Source organism: Chiloscyllium punctatum, chromosome 5 (assembly GCF_047496795.1).
Source record: "Chiloscyllium punctatum isolate Juve2018m chromosome 5, sChiPun1.3, whole genome shotgun sequence".
Taxonomy (NCBI): domain Eukaryota; kingdom Metazoa; phylum Chordata; class Chondrichthyes; order Orectolobiformes; family Hemiscylliidae; genus Chiloscyllium; species Chiloscyllium punctatum.
The window spans coordinates 18,086,914-18,107,744 of record NC_092743.1 but is presented as its reverse complement, the minus strand read 5'-3'; the positions used below and the strand labels follow the sequence as shown (position 1 = coordinate 18,107,744).

At 39.8% G+C, this 20,831-nt stretch overlaps 1 protein-coding gene across 1 annotated transcript in view; it reads left to right on the top strand.

Moving 5' to 3' along the window:
• vapal (VAMP (vesicle-associated membrane protein)-associated protein A, like) overlaps window positions 1-20,831 on the top strand; it is an 83,354-nt gene that overhangs the window by 42,554 nt on the left and 19,969 nt on the right. Inside the window, exon 3 of the mRNA XM_072569846.1 lies at window positions 14,120-14,223. Within this exon, the coding sequence (XP_072425947.1) occupies window positions 14,120-14,223 (104 nt within the window). The remainder of the gene's footprint in view (window positions 1-14,119; window positions 14,224-20,831) is intronic.

Below are 20,831 nucleotides of genomic sequence, written 5' to 3'. Positions count from 1 at the left end.
ATTTTGCTGTCTGACAGAGCTAAAAGTTAATTTAACTGTGCTAAAATCAACCAGGTGATAAATTTTAGTTATTCAGGTTTCTTGCTGAAATCGCAAGTTTGTGATGAAAGTTTCCATGCCATCCAGCTTGAAATTGTTAACTTCCATCCGACAAAATTTGAGAACTGAAGATTTTCATAATGGGAGGTTTGGCAATTCAAGTGAAATGATCCAGCATAGAGTCTGAGGTCATTGTGGCATTCAGGAAGTCATTTAGTGAACCAGGTCTGTGCTGGCTCTTAAGAAGAGCAGTCAGTTCCATAGCCTCTCCCAATTCTTATCACCTTTGGTTTGTTTTCCTCAAATATCCATCCAGTTTCCTTGTGAAATCAATCATTCTGCTTCTGAGAATGTGCATAGGATGTAAGCAAGCAGGGAAAGAGTTAAGTTCTGAGGTTTGTGAACCAAGATGTTCAGCTGAGCATGACTCAGATCAGATAAGGACTTGCAGTTAACAATAGGGTGGTGAAGGCAAGGAAAATGGGTTAACAAGGTAGAAAAGTAGTCATTATGTAGAGCCATTTAACAATATTGAAAGTATTCAGTATGAGAGGGTAGTTTAACAAGGTGAAAAGTATTCATTGTGTGAAGTCAGTTATTCATTGTGTAATAGCAGATGGCTTAATCTTTACTATTGACACTTGCTGATTGTTACAATCACCCAATCAATATGTATGTTGTCTTATCTGGATGCTCCTCCCTGTAAAATGACTATATAATTCATGAAGAAACCGCTGTTCCAGAGAAGACAGTGAACTCCTGTCTCTGTGCACATGGGCAATCGTCTCTCCCTCCAGGGCACGGAATAAAGGTGAAGGAGGTAAAGCACTACTGTGTCTCTGAGTGTTTTGCTTTGACTGAGGAGGGAAACAGGGTGACACTTCCATCACCTTTGAAGGCAGTGCCTTGCAGGTCATTTTCATTTCCTATGTCATTATTCCTCATTTCCTCTCCAGCATATGCCCCAAAGCAATAATGCTGTATCTCTTTGCCCTTTCTTGGGATATGGGTGTTATTATCAAGGCCAGCATATTTTTCCCATTTTTAATTGCTCTTGAACTGAGTGCCTTGCTAAACCATTTCAGAGACCGTTTAAGTGTCAGTTACATTGCTGTATAGCCAGACCAAGCAAGTATGGCAGATTTGCTTCCCAAAAGACATAAGTGGATCAAATAGGATTTTATGACAATTGATGATATTTTCATGGTGAGTATTACTGAGGCTTGATTAGATTCGGTTCCCTACAGTGTGGAAGCAGGCCCTTCAGCCCACTCAGTCCACACCGACTGTCCGAAGAGTAACCCATCCAGACCCATTTCCCTCTGAATGATGCACCTAACACTGGGCAATTTAGCATGGCCAATTCACCTGACCTGCACATCTTTGGACTGTGAGAGGAAACCGGAGCACCCGGAGGAAACCCACACAGACATGGGGAGAATGTGCAAATTCCACACAGGCAGTCACCCAAGGCTGGAATCAAGCCTGGGACCCTGGTGCTGTTGCAAGCAGTGCTAACCATTGAGCCACTGTGCCGCCACTTGCTTTCAATTCCAGATCTTTAATTAACCAAATTTAAATTCCACCAGTTGCATTCCTGAAATTTGCAACTATATACCCACAGTAATAGTTCACTGCACCATCTCCCAAATAAGAATAGTTTCTCTTAAGCCTGTATCAATTTACTGTTAAGGTCCATCTGTCCCACCTATTGATTTGCACTCCCATCCATGATCTTAGTATTCCCACTTGAGAGATTTTGTCAGCATCCTCTTCCTTTCGAAACAATATTAAAAATTATTAATCAAGTATAATAATCCTGCTCTGCAGTGAAGCATATGTCACCTTTTTTGCTCATAAGCCCAACTGTCTCCCTAAAAAAACTTTGTTGGGTTTCCTGCCAAACTGTTCTTATTTTCAATCTTTGCCAGTCTTATTTTCCACTTCTATTTTTCCTCTCCCCACATTGTATTTGGCCTGACTCTCACTTAAAGAATTTACCCAACATGCCTCTTACAAAGTCTCTATTTTCATTTCACCATAGTCTCTATTTCTGCATGTCATCTTTGGAACTCTGGCTTTGGTTCCATTTCACTCTTATTGGAATGTATCCCATCTGTGCCTTTTCCAAAAATCTCTCATTCTTCTGTTTAATCTTTCCTGTCAGTGTCTGGTATCCGTTTACTCTAGCTAGGTACCTTCTCTCCCATTAAAGTTCACCTTCCAATTTTTAGCTATGTATTAAATGTTCCTTGGTCTTCTCTATTGCTAGCCTAAACCTTCTTGCAATGATCACTCTCCTCTTCTCCCACAGATATTTTGGTCCACATGGTGTGGATGGGAGGGTAGAGTGTGGAGTTTGTCCCTTCGCAATTGTTACTATTACTTAAATGCTTGCCCTCAACCTTGTGTTGTTGATGCTGATGCATGCTGTAATTTCTGATCCACTCCCTTTCCCCTGCTGAATATTATGGAGCCTCTCTGTGATGTTCTTTGCCCAGCACCAGGGCAACAACACATTGTGAGATACTCTGAGGTGGTTACAGAAATATCTGCCTATTTTGAGTTCTAAAAAAGGGTCACTGAACCGTTAACTCTGATTTCTCTTCACAGATGCTGTCAGACCTGCTGAGCCTTTCCAGGACTTTCTGTTTTTGTTTCTGATTTACAGCATCTGCATTCTTTCGGTTTTTATTTGTCTGTCTGCCCGACTGCTGTTCTTTCCTTGCTCGTTGGCGCCAAAGTACAGGTTGCAACCCTTGAAGGTGTTGACATGCCTGACAATCCTGTAATACCCTTCTTTAGCAGCATCGTGGGTGCCCCTTCCCTCAAATGTAGCTCACCATCGCTGTCTCCAGGACAGTCAGGGATTTACCATAAATGTTGGCTAGTCAGTGACAGTCACATTCCACAAACAAATTTAAAAGGAAATCGTCAATGCTGAATGTCTGTCTGAGAGTCGTCCACACTCTGATGACTGTGCTTTCTTCTTTCTGGAGCACTTTTTGGAGTGCTATTCATCTCGCAATCTGTGAGGTGGCTGGCTGCCTCTTGGAATACCATCAAAGGATGGTATTCATTGTGCATCCCTGAAGCACAATGATTTGAACAAACCTTGAGCTCAAAATTCCTGAGCTGGAGCAAGAGAAACTTTCCACTTGTGGAGTTCCCAGCAATGTTTGGTACCCTGAGGTTACCACATGATATAGGAAGTACAAGTAGTAGGTCTGAACTGCCAGTCCACGAGCAAAAGAAAATCTCTAGGCCCTTATTTTCATCAAAGCCGTAATTAAATTTAAACTTTTAATTTGAGTTAATGCTTTTGAACCTCTATGCTAATATTGTTATTAATAATTTACTTATCTTTGTTTGGACCAATGATGCTTTGTTTTCATCTTGCTCCCTGAGGTTCGTGCTGGCTCTGTTGCTCTCTCCCCAAACCTCATCAGCAACTCTTTCCCTACCTTGGCTCTACTAAATAACTTGCTGGCCTGTGAGGTCACCTGGTTATTCTTTTTTGCGTATATTAGTTCTCTCAACACTTTCTCTTTTCTGTGAATCAGTTTTTTTTTAACTTGTGGCTGTCTGATCTGTTCTGTCTGTCTCTCACAGCAAGTTCTTGTTTTATATCTAAGAGTCTTGGCAATGTTTTCCTTGGAACCCATACATTTGCAGCCTGCTAGTCTCCAACACTTCCCTTAGGCTGTGCTTTCCGTTAGTTTATTGTAAATAAATTGATTTACTGTGGCATCGCTGATGGAAGTTTAAATCTTTTGTAACTCTCACCTTGTCTCCCACACACTATATTTTTTGTTCTATCTGAGTTTCATACATCCTTCTGGTAATTTTAGATTTGTGGTTTTCTTTTCTCTCATTTTGTGTATTGGACTATTGAAGATACAGTCGGTTCCGCCATAATGCGGAAGTTCTGTTCTCATGCAATCCCATGTTTTCAGAAAATGATGCAATAGCAGCATCATTAAAACCACTGGGGCTGAGATCGCATTATAATCCACACACACTTTTGAAGTTCGCGGTTTGGAAACCGTGTCCCCAATTCGTCAATTGCATTATAGTGAATTCGCATTAACAAAACGCATGTAGAGCAGAACGACTTGTATAGAAGGCTGAAACAAATGAGACTTGTACATTTAGCCACAGTGTATAGAACCTAATACTGCAAGAAGAATGGATCTCTAGGATTGAACTGGTTAATTTGGTGCAGTTACTTTGGTTTTTTGCATTAGCTTGGCAGATGTAATCATATGATAAATACTTAACACTAATGTGGTTACTACAGATGAGTGAGATTTCTTCAACTGCACACAATCTCTTAGAGATGACTGATACATGAAATCTCTTGGGATTGGCTGTTATGATTAATGCTTACTCAGGAAATCCATAGCCCATCATTTCAGCTGGGTGTGTAAAAGTAATCTTGCATGCAGATTTGCAAAGCTATAGAAAGATATGAATGAGTCAGTTGTTTGTTTATTCTGTGTATATTGACAGCTGTACATGAAAGTAACACTCAATAAGACCTAATTGAAGTAGTTAGAATGCTCCTAATAAACTGAAAATTCACTTAATTGTGCTCTGGAATATGATTTATAACATTTTTTCGGGAAGTAATCATCGGCAAGTGAACTTAGTGCTTTTTCCTAAACAGCTGCAGCATTTGTATTTTTTGATAACATTACAATTGAGACTTTGGAAATATTTTGGCATGATATGATTCCAAGTTTGTTTTCGGACCTTTGTCTTACCCCCAGCATGAACCCCCAATTTTAACTCACCCGAGGACAACTCACTATTGTACAATAAGATAATGGTTCTGTAAAATTTATTTTTCAAAGTGCATTAAGCTCATTCATATCTGGACATACAATGGTATTGCACAGCCTGTGCATGGAAGACAACTTGAGCATGATGTCTCAGTGGAGGCACGCCTATCATCTTCAACTTTATGTAGTTATACCTATACAGTCATTGTTACCAACATTCTTGGAATGTTGAGTATAGGATTTGGCATGTTCTGTTGAGGCTGTACAGGGCATGGGTGAGATCTCTTTTAGAATACTGCATACATTTCTGATTGCTGTTGTGTTGGAAAGATGTTGTTTAACTTAAAAGGGTGCAGAAAAGATCACAAGGATGTTGTCGGGACTGGAGAATTATAAGGAGAGGCTGAATAGGCAGGGGTTTTATTCCCTGGAGCCACAGAGACTGAGCTGTGACCTTACACAGGTTTATAAAATCATGAGGAGCATGGACAGGGTAAATAGCCAAGTTCTCTTTCCTCGGGTGGGGGATCCCAAAACTAGAGGTTGAAGGTGAGAGAAATGTTGAAAAAAACCTGAGCAGTTACTTTATCATGCAGAGTATGGAACAAGCTGCTAGAAGTAGTGGTGGAGGTGGGGACATTTACAACATTTGAAAGGCATTTGGATGGATATATGAATAGGAAGGATTTAGAGGGGTATGAGACAAATGCTGGCAAGTGGGACTAGATCACATTGGGATGTTTGGTTGGCATGGACATGTGGGACCAACTGGTCTGTTTCTGAGCTGTATGACTCCATGACTGTAATTTTTCCTGTTGCTCTATGAACTTCGAGATCTGTGTGCAGCAGCAACTTCTGGAAGATTAGATTAGATTCCCTACGGTGTGTAAACAGGCCCTTCGGCCCAACAAGTCCACACCAACCCTCCAAAGAGTAACCCACCCAGACCGATTTCCCTCTGACTAATGCACCTAACACCATGGACAGTTTTAGCATGGCTAATTCACCTGACCTGCACATCTTTGGACTGTGGGAGGAAACCAGAGCACCAGGAGGAAACCCATGCAGACGCTGGGAGTACGTGCAAACTCCACACAGACAGTTGCCTGTGGCTGGAATCAAACCTGGAACCCTGGTGCTGTGAGACACATCATTGTTAACCTCTGAGCCACTGTGCCGCCCCAAAAGGCATCCACCTATAGGAAAATGCATATTTGTGTTTTTCATGTTCCTGGAAGCAGATGCTGTGCACAGCAAAACAATCAACCTGCACAGATCTCAGTGAAAACTTTGATAACTTGTACCTATTGCTATCATGTAATAACTTACATTATGTTGATAAGGCAAGTGCCCTGTTGTCTTTCCGAATCAACAGTGGTTTCTCCTCACCCATTACTATTTAAGTAGGCTACTTTACTTACTATACAAAGGAGGGTTCTGGGTGTTCTTGTGGTATTACAGTAATGCCCCCACCTTTTAAGCAAGGAGGGTTGGGTTCAAATCCCACCTGCTGGAAGGTGTCATTGCATGTTGGAGCAAAGCTTTGTGCTGGGGTACGTCATCTCTGGTATTGATATTTTAATAAATTTTTGTTGACCTCTTGATTTTGTTTTGTTACACTACTCCAGGAGCTGTGAGATCCATTATCTCAGAGTAGATAGAAGGATAAGTGGTAGCACCCTGTCTCAAACATCAGCAATGTTGATGTTGCAATTTATAATCCTTAGTATGATGTTCTTGAGGCGGATTCTGTATTTTTTTTCTTCCATGGGATATGGCCATCAAACAAATTGCAGGGGTGTTGGATTCACATTAAGGCCAGACTTGATTTCTATCTCAAAAGAACCTCAGTGAACCTGATGGGGTTTTTATGACAACTGGTCACCAGTAAGTTAGCTTTTTATTCCAGACTTTTAATGATTTACAAGGTAAGAGTATGGTGGAACATTCTGCATTTGTTTAGATGAATGCAAATCAGCAATACTTGAGCTCAAACCATCCAGGCTATGTAGGCTGTTTAAATTGTCTCTCCTAATTTAACATTCACTCCTTCCACTTTCGACAAACAGTAGAAGCAGTATGCACCATCAACAAAATGCACTGCTGAAACTCACGAAACCTTCTGCAACAGTACTATCCAAACTGTGATCTCTATCACCTATAAGGACAAGGGCAACAAAAGTGTGGGCAAACCCGCTGATAACCCTCCAATCTGGACTTGGACTTATATTGGATTTTGATAATGGGTCAAATTTCTGGATTTCTCCTCTTTAAGAGCATTGTGGGTCTACCTCCAACATTTGAGGAGGTGCCACCACCTCCTGAGGTCATGAGTGATGGGTAATACTCACTAGTTGAGCCAGCAACTTTTGCATCCCATTAAATAATAAAGGAAAAGATTTGGAATATTTCAGATTCTGGAGCTGTATTACCTGTCCTATATTTGTGACTTACATTTCTGTTGGCAGAATTGCTATTAAAAAAGAGTGATGTTGAGTAAAGCAGAGAATGCTGAAAGTCTCAACTGTAACAAATTAGAGGTGGCATTGACCAAACTTTGGTCATGTACTGTTTCTTATTGCCAAGAAACAAATGTTTAATTTAAGCAATAGAAGTAATCCGAAGTGGAGTTGAGGCTGATCACTAATGCAAATTATGAGCAAAAGCAGATAATTACTGTTTCAGCTTATCAACGTGGTAAATTCATACAGCATGGCATCAGACCCTTTTGTCCAACTCGTCCATGCTGACCAGATAGCCCAACCCAATCTAGTCCCACCTACCAGCATGTGGCCCATCTCCCTCCAAACCCTTCCGATTTATATACCCATCCAGATGCCTTTTAAATGTTGCAATAGTACTAGCGTTCACCACTTCCTCTAACAGCTCATTCCGTGCACGTACCACCTTCTGCATGAAAACAATTGCTCCTTGGGTCTCTTTCATATCTTTCCCCTCTCACCCTAAATCTATGCCCTCTAGTTCTGGACTCCCCCATCCTAGGGAAGAGACTTTGTCTATTTATCCTGTCCATGTCCCTCATGATTTTATAAACCTCTGCAAGGTCACCCCTCAACCTGTGAAACTCCAGGGAAAACAGTCCTAGCCTATTCCATCTCTCCCTATAGCCCAAATCCTCCAACCGTGGCAACATCCTTTTAAATCTTTTCTGAACCCTTTCAAGTTTCACAACATCTTTCCAATAGGAAGGAGACCAGAATTGCACGCAATATTCCAACAGTGGCCTAACCAATGTCTTGTACTGCTGCAACATAACCTCCCAACTCCTGTACTCCATGCTCTGACCAATAAAGGAAAGCATACCAAACGCCGCCTTCACTACCTGCGACTCCACTTTCAAGGAGCTATGAACCTGCACTCCAAGGTTACTTTGTTCAGTGACACTCCCTAGGACTTTACCATTAAGTATATAAGTCCTGCCAAGATTTGCTTTCCCAAAATGCAGCACCTCACATTTATCTAAATTAAATTCCATCTGCCATTCCTCAGCCCATTGGCCCATCTGATCAAGACCCCGTTGTAATCTGAGGTAACCTTTTTGCTGTCCACTACACCTCCAATTTTCCGTATCATCTGCAAACTTACTAACTATACCCCTTATGTTCACATCCAAGTCATTTATATAAATGACGAAAAGTAGTGGACCCAGCACCGATCCTTGTGGCACTCCACTGGTCACAGGCCTCCAGGCTGAAAAACAACCCTCCAACACCACCCTCTGTCTTCTACCTTTGAGCCAGTTCTGTATCCAAATGGCTAGTTCTCCCTGTATTCAGTGAGGTCTAACCTTGCTAACCAGTTTCCCATGGGAACCTTGTCAAATGCCTTACTGAAGTTCATATAGATCACGTCACCGCTCTGCCCTCATCAATCCTCTTTGTTACTACTTCAAAAAACTCAATCAAGTTTGTGAGAGATGATTTCCCATGGACAAAGCCATGTTGACTATCCCTAATCAGTTATTGCCTTTCCAAATACATGTACATCCTGTCCCTCAGGATTCCCTCCAAAACTTGCCCACCACTGATGTCAGGCTCAATGGTCTATAGTTCCCTGGCTTCTCCTTGAGGATCTAAAACCTGGATTTAGGCTATTGTCAGGAGCAACCACTTAATGCATGTTTTTATTAACCACAAAATGGCTTCTTAGTACAAAGTAACATCACAAAATGGCTTCAGGTTGCATTCCTGCATTGCTGAGCCTGAATTAAAGATAAAGTAGAACAATGGACCCTTCACAGCATGGATTAAATAAGCTAGATAGGACATTACTAACTATTTTAGTTAACCTTGAAATGTAGGTGGGAACAGATAAATGTGTAGTAAACAACTTTTATTTTTCAGAAAATATCATTGGGTTAACTTGCTGTCCATTATATCATTCATTACATTTTATTGAATTTATTCTGTAATTAAGGCTGTTTCTTAAGAAACCTATTTTAAAAATTGCCTATGTTTTAAGTGAAATCGTGCAGTTTCTCCAAGGAACACAGAAACTGTTAACCTCTGTATTGCTGGACAAATCTGTGCCCGGCGTCGAAATAAACTGGTGAACCTTGCTGAAACAGATCGCATTCCTTTTGATTATTTGACAGATCGCGGAACTGAGACACCCCTCCTGGGAGTTGAGATCTATACCCTTGCTACCTTTCTTAAATACTGGCACCACATTAGCCAACCTCCAGTCTTCAGGCACCTCGCCTGTGATTATCGATGATACAAATATCTCAGCAAGAGGCCCAACAATCACTTCCCTAGCTTATGATGTCAAATAAGAATTCTTGGATCGAGTGGATGGCTAAAAGAATTGGAAATTGTTGCTGTGTTTAGGGCATCTGGAGTATACTTTTGGATGTAGTTATCTTGGGAATCTCGACAGCTGCAACACATCTATTTATTAGTACTGTGCTTAGTACCAACTCATAGGGCCATAGGAACTAGAAATAGGAGTGAGCCATTTGGCTGTTTGTTCCTGCTCCACTAGTCAATGTGACCATGGCTGATCCAGCAGTCCTCATGTTCACTTTTCTGTCCTTTCCTCGTAACCCTGGATTCCCCCTACTAATCAAGAATATATCTATCTCAGGCTTAAATATGCACAAGGATTCTGCCCCCACAGCTCTCTGTGGCAAGGAGTTCCAAAGACACTTAACACTGTGAGAAGAAATTCATCTTCTCACTCTTAAATTAGCTTCTCTTCATTCTGAGACTATACCCTAGGCTCTCCCTTGAGCGGAAACATCCTTTAAGCCATTAAGCTGTCAAGCTCTTTAAGAATCCTGTATGTTTCAATGAGATTCTCTCTCATTCTTCTAAATTCTAACATGTTTAAGCATTGCTTGTAACCTTTGTTTGACTTTTGCATGTACCAAGGATGAACCTATTGAACCTTCTCTGAATTACGTCCATGAAACGATACCTTTCCTTAAATAAAGGGAGCCAGACTGCTCATAGTCCTCCAGACGTCTCATCAGAGTTGCAGTAAGACTGATATTTTTATACTTCAACTGCCTTGAAACAAGGGCCAATATTCCAGTGGCATTCCTGATTACCTGCTGGACTTGTGTGCCAGCGTGTCCCTTCTGTTGCAGCTTTCTTCAGTTTTTCTCCATTTAAATAATACTCTGTTCTTTTATTCTCCCTTCCAAAATGAGCATCTTGACATCTTTCCACGTTATGCTCCATTTTTGTCAACTTTTCTTCTAGTTGCTTAATCTATCAGTATCCTTTTGTAAACTATTATTGAGTCGTCTGCAAATTAGGCTACATATGCTTCCTTTCTCCAAGGCATGAATAAATATTGAAAACCGTTGCAGACCCAGCACTGAACCCTGTGGGACCCCACTGGGCACAGGTCACCAACTCGAAAACAACCCCTAAGCCCCACTTGCTGTTTGCTGCTCATTAGCCAATTCTGTACCTGTGCTGATATACTGCCTCCCACAGCATTGTTTCTTATCTTACAATTTAACTTTTTTGTTGAGTGTCTTTTGCACGTACAAATACAGCAAACCTACTGTAGCAGCATTCCTATCAATATCAATAACCTCAATCTCTCATTCTTTATTTGGCCTTGAGGCATTTTCTTTTTCCCATGAGAGAGATTGTGATCACACTTAAGATGTATATTTGTATTTTGGGCAGTTCCTTGACTTGAAACGAATAATTTTCTCACCAGTCTCATGTTGGGTTAACCTTCAAAAGCCATGAGAGGTGACTAGAGGATGGTGCGTTCTGCAAGGCACCAGGGGTTGATCTTTCTGTTAATTTGTGATCATTTAGGAGACATTTAGCATTTTAATGTTAACACATGTGTCTTTGACTCCATTGAACCGAATTGAATCCATGGTTTTGAGGTAGTATATTAGCATGGATGCAGGATTCACTAAGTAATAGAAGACAGAGTGAGTTGGCATAAAAGGTAAATTTAAGATGGCAAACTGTAACTAGTGGAGTGCTGGGGCTACAATTGATTACAATATGTATTAAGAACTTGGATATAGAAAGTGAATATATTTTTGCCAAATTTGCAGGTAACAAAAATAGGTGGGAAGGCAAGTGGTGACGATGATATCGAGTCTTAAGAGTGATATAGACAGATTAAGGGAGTAGACAGAAATTTGGCAGATAGAGTATATTGAGGGAAAATGTGAGATTATATACTTAGGCAAAGAACACAGCAGCTGAATGTTGCTCAAATTGAGAACTTGCAGAATGATTTGCAGACATTATTTCACAACTTTTCTTGTATTTTCATATTTCTTTAATTTCCTGGATGCTATTCTAAAACGTACCTTACCTTTCATTCTTTTGTTGGCTACAAAGCTTTGTTATCTCAGTCTATTTTGTAATAGTCAAAGCCCTGATTAAACATTATGTATTGCCCGAAATTAGGAACAGATGTCATCCCCAAACACCCCTGTTTTTATTGGTCTGTTGAGTGCTTATAATTTTATAAAAACTTCCTTATTTCATAGCTCAATCCATGCAGATTACAGCAGACCACCGTCAGTAAAATCGTTTTATTATTATTATGGCCTTTAATTATTTTCATAAGACAGACTGTTTTCCATAGATATTTGGCCTATGCTCTGTGCCAAAGACCACTTTTTCCAGTGAATGTTATTGAATCAATGTGATTTAACATAAACAATGTCTCAATGTCACAATACAAAAAGCATTATTTTCTCACTTGTTAGCTTTCTGAATATGATCCAAGTATTCTTGTGATCCATTCTCACAAACTCTGTTGGTTTACACTTTAAACTATCATTATTATAACAAACATTGGTAGTAGCAATAGACAGTGCTGAAGCTTTTATGATATTTGAAGGCTTTTAGATAGCACTCTTCAAAGCAATGATTGCAAGACAAGTATAGTTATTTGGTGGTTTATGATCATGTGATTTTATAATCTCCTTTAGATCTGTATAAAAGCACGTGAACTTCCCAAATTCCCCTCTTTCTCCATCCTCTCATTGGTATTAACTCAAGTTGAAATTTTGTCTATATGATACTTATACTGAACAGCCCTCATATTTTGTGGCCAATCTTTTGGTTTGCTAAGTTAAACTCTCACCTCTCCAATACTTGGGATATTCGTATTAGTTCACTTTTAATTTTTGTGTAAATATCAAGTATTCCATCTGGCAGAAGCTAAAATTGTTCTTTCTGAATGCAGAATTGTAATTAAACTTTCCTAGCAATAAATGTGTGATTGAGAAAATAGCAGTTACTAGCTTGATGGGAAGAAAGTGGAGATCTTAAGTGAAACTGAAAAATGCTGGAATATATGGCATCAATCACTGCTTTATGGAGAAATGGCAGATTTCATTATTTTCTATTTGCTACTACCAAAGGCACAACTGGATAAATGTGCCTTTTTCAATTAGAGTTGCTAAGAGATTTGATGTCTGTTCAAACATTTTCAGTTACTCACCCAAATAATCAAGTTGCATTTGTGTATATATGCAAACCTTCACCTGACCTTCTCATCTATATATGTTTTAAGATATTTACCATTTGTTTTGATCGAGAAAACAGTTTCTTGTATATTTTAGTCTTAAAGTTGATTCTTGCCACTGGATGGCACTGTGTAACCAGCCCAAATACTGAATTTCAGGAATGTTTACTTGATTACAGTACACAGTGTCTGCATAAAGATATAGACAATTTAAGCAGATGGACAAATACTTGGCCAATTGATTGTTGGAAATGTTGGAAAATATGAGATTATGCACTTTGGCAGGAAGCAAAGGGTAGAATATTATTTAATTGGAGAAAGCTGCTGCAAAGAGATTTGGGAGTTCTCATTCATGCATGAATAACAAAGTTCAAATTCAGGTAACGGGGAAGACCAATAGAATGTTGATCTTTATTTCAGAGGAATGGGGTGTAAACATAAGGAGATTTTACTACAACAACATAAGGCTGTAGTCAGACCACAGCTGCAACACTGTTAACAATTTTGGGCCCCTTATTAATGGAACGATGCGTTGGAAGCAATGCACTGAAGGTTCACAAGGCTGATACCCGATATGGAGGAACTGCTTTATGAGCAGAGCTTGAGTAGGTTGGCCTGATCTCAATGGAATTTAGAAGAGTAAGAGGTGACCTTATTAAAATGTGTAAGATTTGTAGGGGACTGGAGAAGATAGATGTGGAGCGATTGTTTCCCATTGGGGGAAAAATCTAGGACCAGAGGGTATTAACTTAGGGGTTACACATTTAACATTGAGATGAGGAGGAATTTCTTCTCTCAAAGGGTAATCAGAGAAGTGTGTGTTGAAGGCTGAGTTAGATTTTTAATTGGGCAGGGACTCCAGGATAGTGGGGATAAAGACAAAGATTTGGAGCTGAGGATTGTCAGATCTGTCATGATCTTGTTGAGTAATGGAACAAACTTGATGGGCTGAATGACTTACATGTTGTGGCCCTATGATCTAAAGCAAGTCAAAAAAATGAAAATTCAAACTATGAGTGGTTATAGTTGCCCACAAAGCTTCAGTTCATGTCGACTGCTTGCTAATTGTGGACTCAGCACTAATGGAGGCACATTTTTGAATAGACTTAGGAAATCAATACAAGAATCTGGACTGGTGACTTCCTGGCAACATCGGGACCAGCAGCTAGTTTAGTTATCATGAAATTATCCTGAATAATATTTTAAAGTAACTGGGCAGGACTGCACTCCATGCAGTTATGATTTTTAAATGTTGAATTTAAGAACCAACCCTGCACTTTCTCAAAACTAACACTTCTGTTTTCCCTCCCCAGTAATGTTACAGCCATTTGACTATGATCCCAATGAGAAAAGCAAGCACAAATTCATGGTACAGACAGTCTACGCTCCTCCTGGCATCACAGACATGGAAGCAGTAGTAAGTATTACATTTTATTGAAAAGACTCAAAAGGGACAAATATTGACTGTAATCACTAACAGTCAGTACTTTGTAATTCTGTAATTTATAAAAGTTGTTTCATCTAAAAATAGCTATTTCTGTGTGCTTCATAAAGTTTTAATGACATTTTGATTTATTTTAAATTTACAAATTCTTCCCAATTCCTAAATGTAAATCATAGTCCTCAAAGTTTTTGTTGTCTTCCTGCTGGCTCACTTGATAGAGTATTTTTAAAAAAACTGATGGCTATGTCCTTTCCCAACCTCCCAGATGAAGTGTTTCAGCATAATTATCTTATATTTGTATTCTTATTCAAATTTGTCATCCCTAATTTAATTAGCATATCTAATTTAATTGGTCAATATCACTTTGAATGCTAATAACCTAATAAGACCATAAGACATAGGAGTGGAAGTAAGGCCATTCGGCCCATCGAGTCCACTCCGCCATTCAATCATGGCTGATGCGCATTTCAGCTCCACTTGCCAGCGTTCTCCCCGTAGCCCTTAATTCCTCTAGACAACAAGAACCTATCAATCTCGGCCTTGAAGACATTTAGCGTCCCGGCTTCCACTGCACTCCGTGGCAATGAATTCCACAGGCCCACCACTCTCTGGCTGAAGAAATGTCTCCGCATTTCCGTTCTGAAATGACCCCCTCTAATTCTAAGGCTGTGTCCACGGGTCCTAGTCTCCTCGCCTAACAGAAACAATTTTCTAGCATCCACCTTTTCAAAGCCATGTATTATTTTGTACGTCTCTATTAGATCTCCCCTTAATCTTCTAAACTCCAACGAATACAATCCCAGTATCCTCAGCCGTTCCTCATATGCTAGACCTGTCATTCCAGGGATCATCCGTGTGAATCTCCGCTGGACACGTTCCAGTGCCAGTATGTCCTTCCTGAGGTGTGGGGACCAAAACTGGACACAGTACTCCAAATGGGGCCTAACCAGAGCTTTATAAAGTCTTAGTAGTACATCTCTGCTTTTATATTCCAACCCTCTTGAGATAAGAGAGAACATTGCATTCGCTTTCTTAATCACAGACTCAACCTGCATGTTTACCTTTAGAGAATCCTCGACTAGCACTCCCAGATCCCTTTGTGCTTTGGCTTTATTAAGTTTCTCACCATTTAGAAAGTAGTCCATTCCTATATTCTTTTTGCCAAAGTGCAAGACCTCGCACTTGCTCACGTGGAGGGAAGATTAATTCTAGAGAGAAAGCTGGAGCTGTTTATAGCTACGATAGTTATTTTTCAGAAGATCTTTTATTTGCTTCTATTGATCAGCTACTTTTCAATCTAGCTAATTAATTTATCATCAGGCTTAAGTTCTTTTAAAAGAGACCGTGGTAAAATTTTTGTAGAAGCTTCTGACAATCCAATTAACTTGATAATTATCAATTAATTTTAGGTAGCTTGACTAATTCGAATAGATTCATATTCTTACTGAGATCGTCTCTTTTTGAATTTTATTTGATAACATTCCTAAATATGATAAAGTGCAAATGTTTTCGCAAATTGGATATTTGGACTTAGCAATTTGAAATGTGAGGTCATCTCATTTTAAGGTGAAGGACGGCAAGTACAATATTCCTATCTTTGGATAGGAATATATTATGGCCGCAAAATATAAATCATAACTTTGTTATTTATGTTTTCTTCAATTTTGTTTAGGTGCTCTACAAAGATTTGAATTTTAAGGTTCTTACTATTTTGTAAATGTCACAAATGCCTGAACCAAAGGAAGATGCTAACAGCTTTAGTAACTTCTTCACATGAAAACTGATTTAAAGAATGTTTTTAAGAGAATTGCTTAGTCTCGAAAAAATGTTACTATGCACATTTGTTTACTATCATCTCCATAGCCAGGATGAGTTTTAGATTTCTATTGATGATACCTACTCTCCAATCTTCTAATTAGTCACTTTTGTATGTTTTCCTGGCCTTGTGTGTTTGTCCCCTTGTAATTTTCAATACATTGCCAATGCATCAACATGATTATGACTGAAAGGTTTGTTTTGTCTGTTACACTCAAATCACTACTTCAGTGGATGGTGTTGAGGGACTGTGAGCATAAAATACTGGACTTTTTTTTTACTTCTGATTAGCTCTGGTCCTTTTCAGGAAACTAATTGATAGCAAAACTACACTCTGTCATTAAATGACATTGGTGAAATAATTCTAATTTAACCATCTAATAGGTTGTGGGTACTCTCAGTAGAATTAATGGCAAATTTCAGTTGTGTATATGACCTCTGTATTCTGAGATAATGTTAATCAAATGTGGGTCAATTGAAAGTGCAGACAAGAATTCAGCATGAGGGAAAACGGATGATGCACAATCACGGATGTACTTAGAATGTAACACAGACTATTCTAAACAAAAATAAATATTTAGAAAAGCTCAATAACTCTGCCAGCATCTATGGATAGAATCAGATTTAATGTTTGGGGTTGAGTGACCCTTTCTCAGTACTTGACCCAAAACATTAACTTTGCTTTCTCTCTACAGATGTTGTCAGATCCGCTGAGCTTCTCCAGTAATTTCTGTTTTTGTTTGATTTACAGCATCTGCAGTTCTTTCAGTTTTTGTCAGGGACTATTTTAAGTGGGTTTTGGCACATTGCAATGATGTTTGTTCTGATTGAAGTTGGTGCAAATGATCTCAAGATTTGTGGAGGGAGTCAGTCAGAGCCAGACGAACAGTTGCTCAGGACTTTGGTGAAGCCATGTGGTTATGGAAATTGTTACTAATACTTCCCGATGCTAACAAGTCATATATCACAGAAGCAGACCCTTCAGTCCAATTTATCCATGCTGACCAGGTTTTCCATACTAAATTAGTCTTGCCTGCGTTTGACCCATATCCCTCTAAACCTTTCCTATTCATGTACCAATTCAAATGTCTTGAATGTTGTAACTGCATCTGCATCTACTACTACCTCTGGCAGTTCATTCCATGTATGAACTACTCTCTGTGAAAAGGTTGCACCTTATTATTATGTCCTTATTAAAACTTTCTCATCTCAAATTCTCTTAGTTTTTGGGCCCTCCCCCAAATCCATGGGAAGAGACCATTTGCTTCACACCTTGTCTATGCTTCTCATGATTTTACAAAGCTCTATAAGGCCACCCCTCAACCTTCTCTGCTGCTGTGAAAAAAGGCCCAGCCTTACTGTACAAATAAGGTTAAGTAAGGAAATCCTGAAGATGAATAGTTAACCAGTATGGTCTGTAAATCTTGATTGTTATGCTTCTGTTTTCAATTTGCTATTTCATCCATCTGTTGTGTTAAAGTCTGAGCATGTTTCAGCGAAGTATTTACTGTTTCCAAAGTCATAAATGGCCATGTGAGGCTATGAAATAAGTGAAAAATATAATTTTGTTTCATGGATACGCTACATATCACCTTGACATTGGACGGTTAGGGTTAGGGTTGTAGCAGTTGTCCTGAGAATGATAGAGAGTTAATACTCATCTGAGATTTATAAGATGCTGTACCCAGGAACAATTTTGACAAGAGTATTCACTTCTCTGTGTGTATACTGCTTTTGTTATGGAAATATAGAAAATAGGAGCAGGAGTCGGTCACTTCACCCATTAAACTACTGTTATTCAACATGATCATGGTTGATCATCTATCCCAACTCCATACTCCAACTGTTTCCCCTTATGAATAGCCTTGAGAAATTTCTTTAACATGTTCAGTGATTTGACTTCCTCAGCCTTTTGTGCTAGTAAATTTCAATGGTTCATTACCCTTGAGTGAAGAAATTTCTGCTCGTCTTGTTCTAAATGGCCTACTCAATATCCTGAAACTGTAACTTGTACCGGGCACCCTAACCAGAGGAAACATCACCCCTGCATCCAGTCTGCCCAGCTGTGTCAGACTTTTAAATGTTTCAATGAGGTCTCTTCTCATTCTTCTAAACAAAAGTTTAGAAGGATAGAAGGGAGGCAAGAGAGGAGGGAGTGTGGTTTTTGATAAGGGATAGCATTACGGCTATACTGAGGGAGGATATATCTGGAAATATATCCAGGGAAGTTATTTGAGTGGAACTGAGAAATAAGAAAGGAATGATCACTTTACTGGGATTGTAAAATAGGCCCTCGAATAGCCAGAGGGAAATTGAGAAACAAATTTGTAAGGAGACCTCAGCTATCTGTAAGAATAATAGGGTGGTTATGGGAGCGGATTTTAACTTTTCAAACATAGACTGGGACAGACATATTGTGAAGGGTTTAGATGGAGAGGAATTTAAGTGTATACAAGAAAATTTTCTGATTCAGTATGTAGATGTACCTACTAGAGAAGGTGCAAAACTTGACCTACTCTTGGGAAATAAGGCAGGACAGGTGACTGGGGTGTCAGTGGGGGAGCACTTTGGGGCCAGTGACCATAATTCTATTAGATTTAAAATAGTGATGGAAAATGATCGACCAGATCTAAAAGTTGAAGATCTAAATTGGAGAAAGGCTAATTTTGACGATATGAGGCAAGAACTTTCAAAAGCTGATTGGGGGCAGATGTTTGGAGGTAAAGGGAAGGCTGGAAAATGGGAAGCCTTCAGAAATGAGATAACGAGAATCCAGAGAAAGTATATTCCTGTTAGTGTGAAAGAAAAGGCTGGTAGGTATAGAGAATGCTGGATGACTAAAGAAATTGAGGGTTTGCTTAATAAAAAGAAGGAAACATATGTCAGGTAAAGACTGGATAGATCGAGTGAATCCTGAGAAGATAATAAAGGCAGTAGGAGTATACTTACGAGGGAAATCAGGAGGGCAAAAAGGGGACATGAGATAGCTTTGGCAGATACAATTAAGGAGAATCCAAAGGGTTTTTACAAATATATTAAGGACAAAAGGGTAACCAGGGAGAGAATCGGGCCCCTCAAAGATTACCAAGGTGGCCTTTGTATGGAACCAGAGAAAATGGGAGAGATACTAAACGAGTATTTTGCTCAGTATTTACTGTGGAAAAGTATATGGAAGATAAAGAATGTAAGGAAATAGATGGTGACACCTTGAAAAATGTCCATATTACAGAGGAGGAAGTGCTGGATGTCTCAAACAGATAATGGTGGATAAATCCCCAGGACCTGATCAAGTGTACCCTCGAACTCTGTGGGAAGCTAGGGAAGTGATTGCTGGGTCTCTTGCTGAGATATTTGTGTCATCTATAGTCACAGATGAGGTGTTAGAATACTGCAGGTTGGCTAACGTGGTACCACTGTTTAAGAAGGGTGGTAAGGACAAGCCAGGGAACTATAGACCAGTGAGCCTGATGTCAGTGGTGGGCAAGTTGTTGGAGGGAGTCCTGAGGGACAGGATGTACATGTATTTGGAAAGGCAAGGACCGATTAAGGATAGTCAACCTGGCTTTGTGGGAAATTATGTGTCTCAAACTTGATTGAATTTTTTGAAGAAGTAACAAAGAGGGCAGAGCGATAGATATGACATATGTGGACTTCAGTAAGGCATTTGACAAGGTCCCCCATGGGAGACTGATTAGCAAGGTTAGATCTCATGGAATACAGGGAGAACGAGCCAATTGGATACAGAACTAGCTCAAATGTAGAAGACCGAGGATGGTGGTGGAGGGTTGTTTTTCAGTGACCAGTGGATTGCCACAAGGTTCGGTGCTGGGTCCTCTATTTTTCTTCATTTATATAAATGATTTGGAGGTGAGCATAAGAGGTAGCGTTAGTAAGTTTGCAGATGACACCAAAATTGGAGGTGTAGTGGACAGCGAAGAAGATTACCTCAGACTACAACAGGATCTTTATCAGATGGGTCAATGGGCTGAGAAGTGGCAGATGGAGTTTAATTCAGATAAATGTGATGTGCTGCATTTTGGGAAAGCAAATCTTAGCAGTGCACTTAATGGTAAGGTCCTAGGAAGTGTTGCTGAACAAAGAGACCTTGGAGTGCAGGTTCATAGCTCCTTGAAAGTGGAGTCGCAGGTAGATGGGATAGTGAAGAAGGCGTTTGGTATGCTTTCCTTTATTGGTCAGAGTATTGAGTACAGGAGTTGGGAGGTTATGTTCTGGCTGTACAAGACATTGGTTAGGCCACTGTTGGAATATTGCGGGCAATTCTGGTCTCCTTCCTATCAGAAAGATGTTGTGAAACTTGAAAGTATTCAGAAAAGATTTACAAGGATGTTGCCACGGTTGGAGGATTTGAGTTATAGAGAGAGGCTGAACAGGCTGGGACTGTTTTCCCTACAGCATCGGAGGCTGAGGGGTGACCTTATAGAGGTTTACAAAATTATGAGGGGCATGAATAGGATAAATAGACAAAGTCTTTTCCCTGGGTTGGGGGGAGTCCAGAACTAGAGGGCATAGGTTTAGGGTGAGAGGGGAAAGATGTAAAAAGGGCCTAAGGGGCAACCTTTTCACGCAGAGGGTGGTACGTGTATGGAATGAGCTGCCAGAGGAAGTGGTGGAGGCTGGTACAATTGCAACATTTAAGAGGCGTTTGGATGGGTATGTGAATATGAAGGGTTTGGAGAGATATGGGCTAAGTGCTGGCAGGTGGGATCAGATTGGGTTGGGATAACTGGTCGCCATGGACGGGTTGG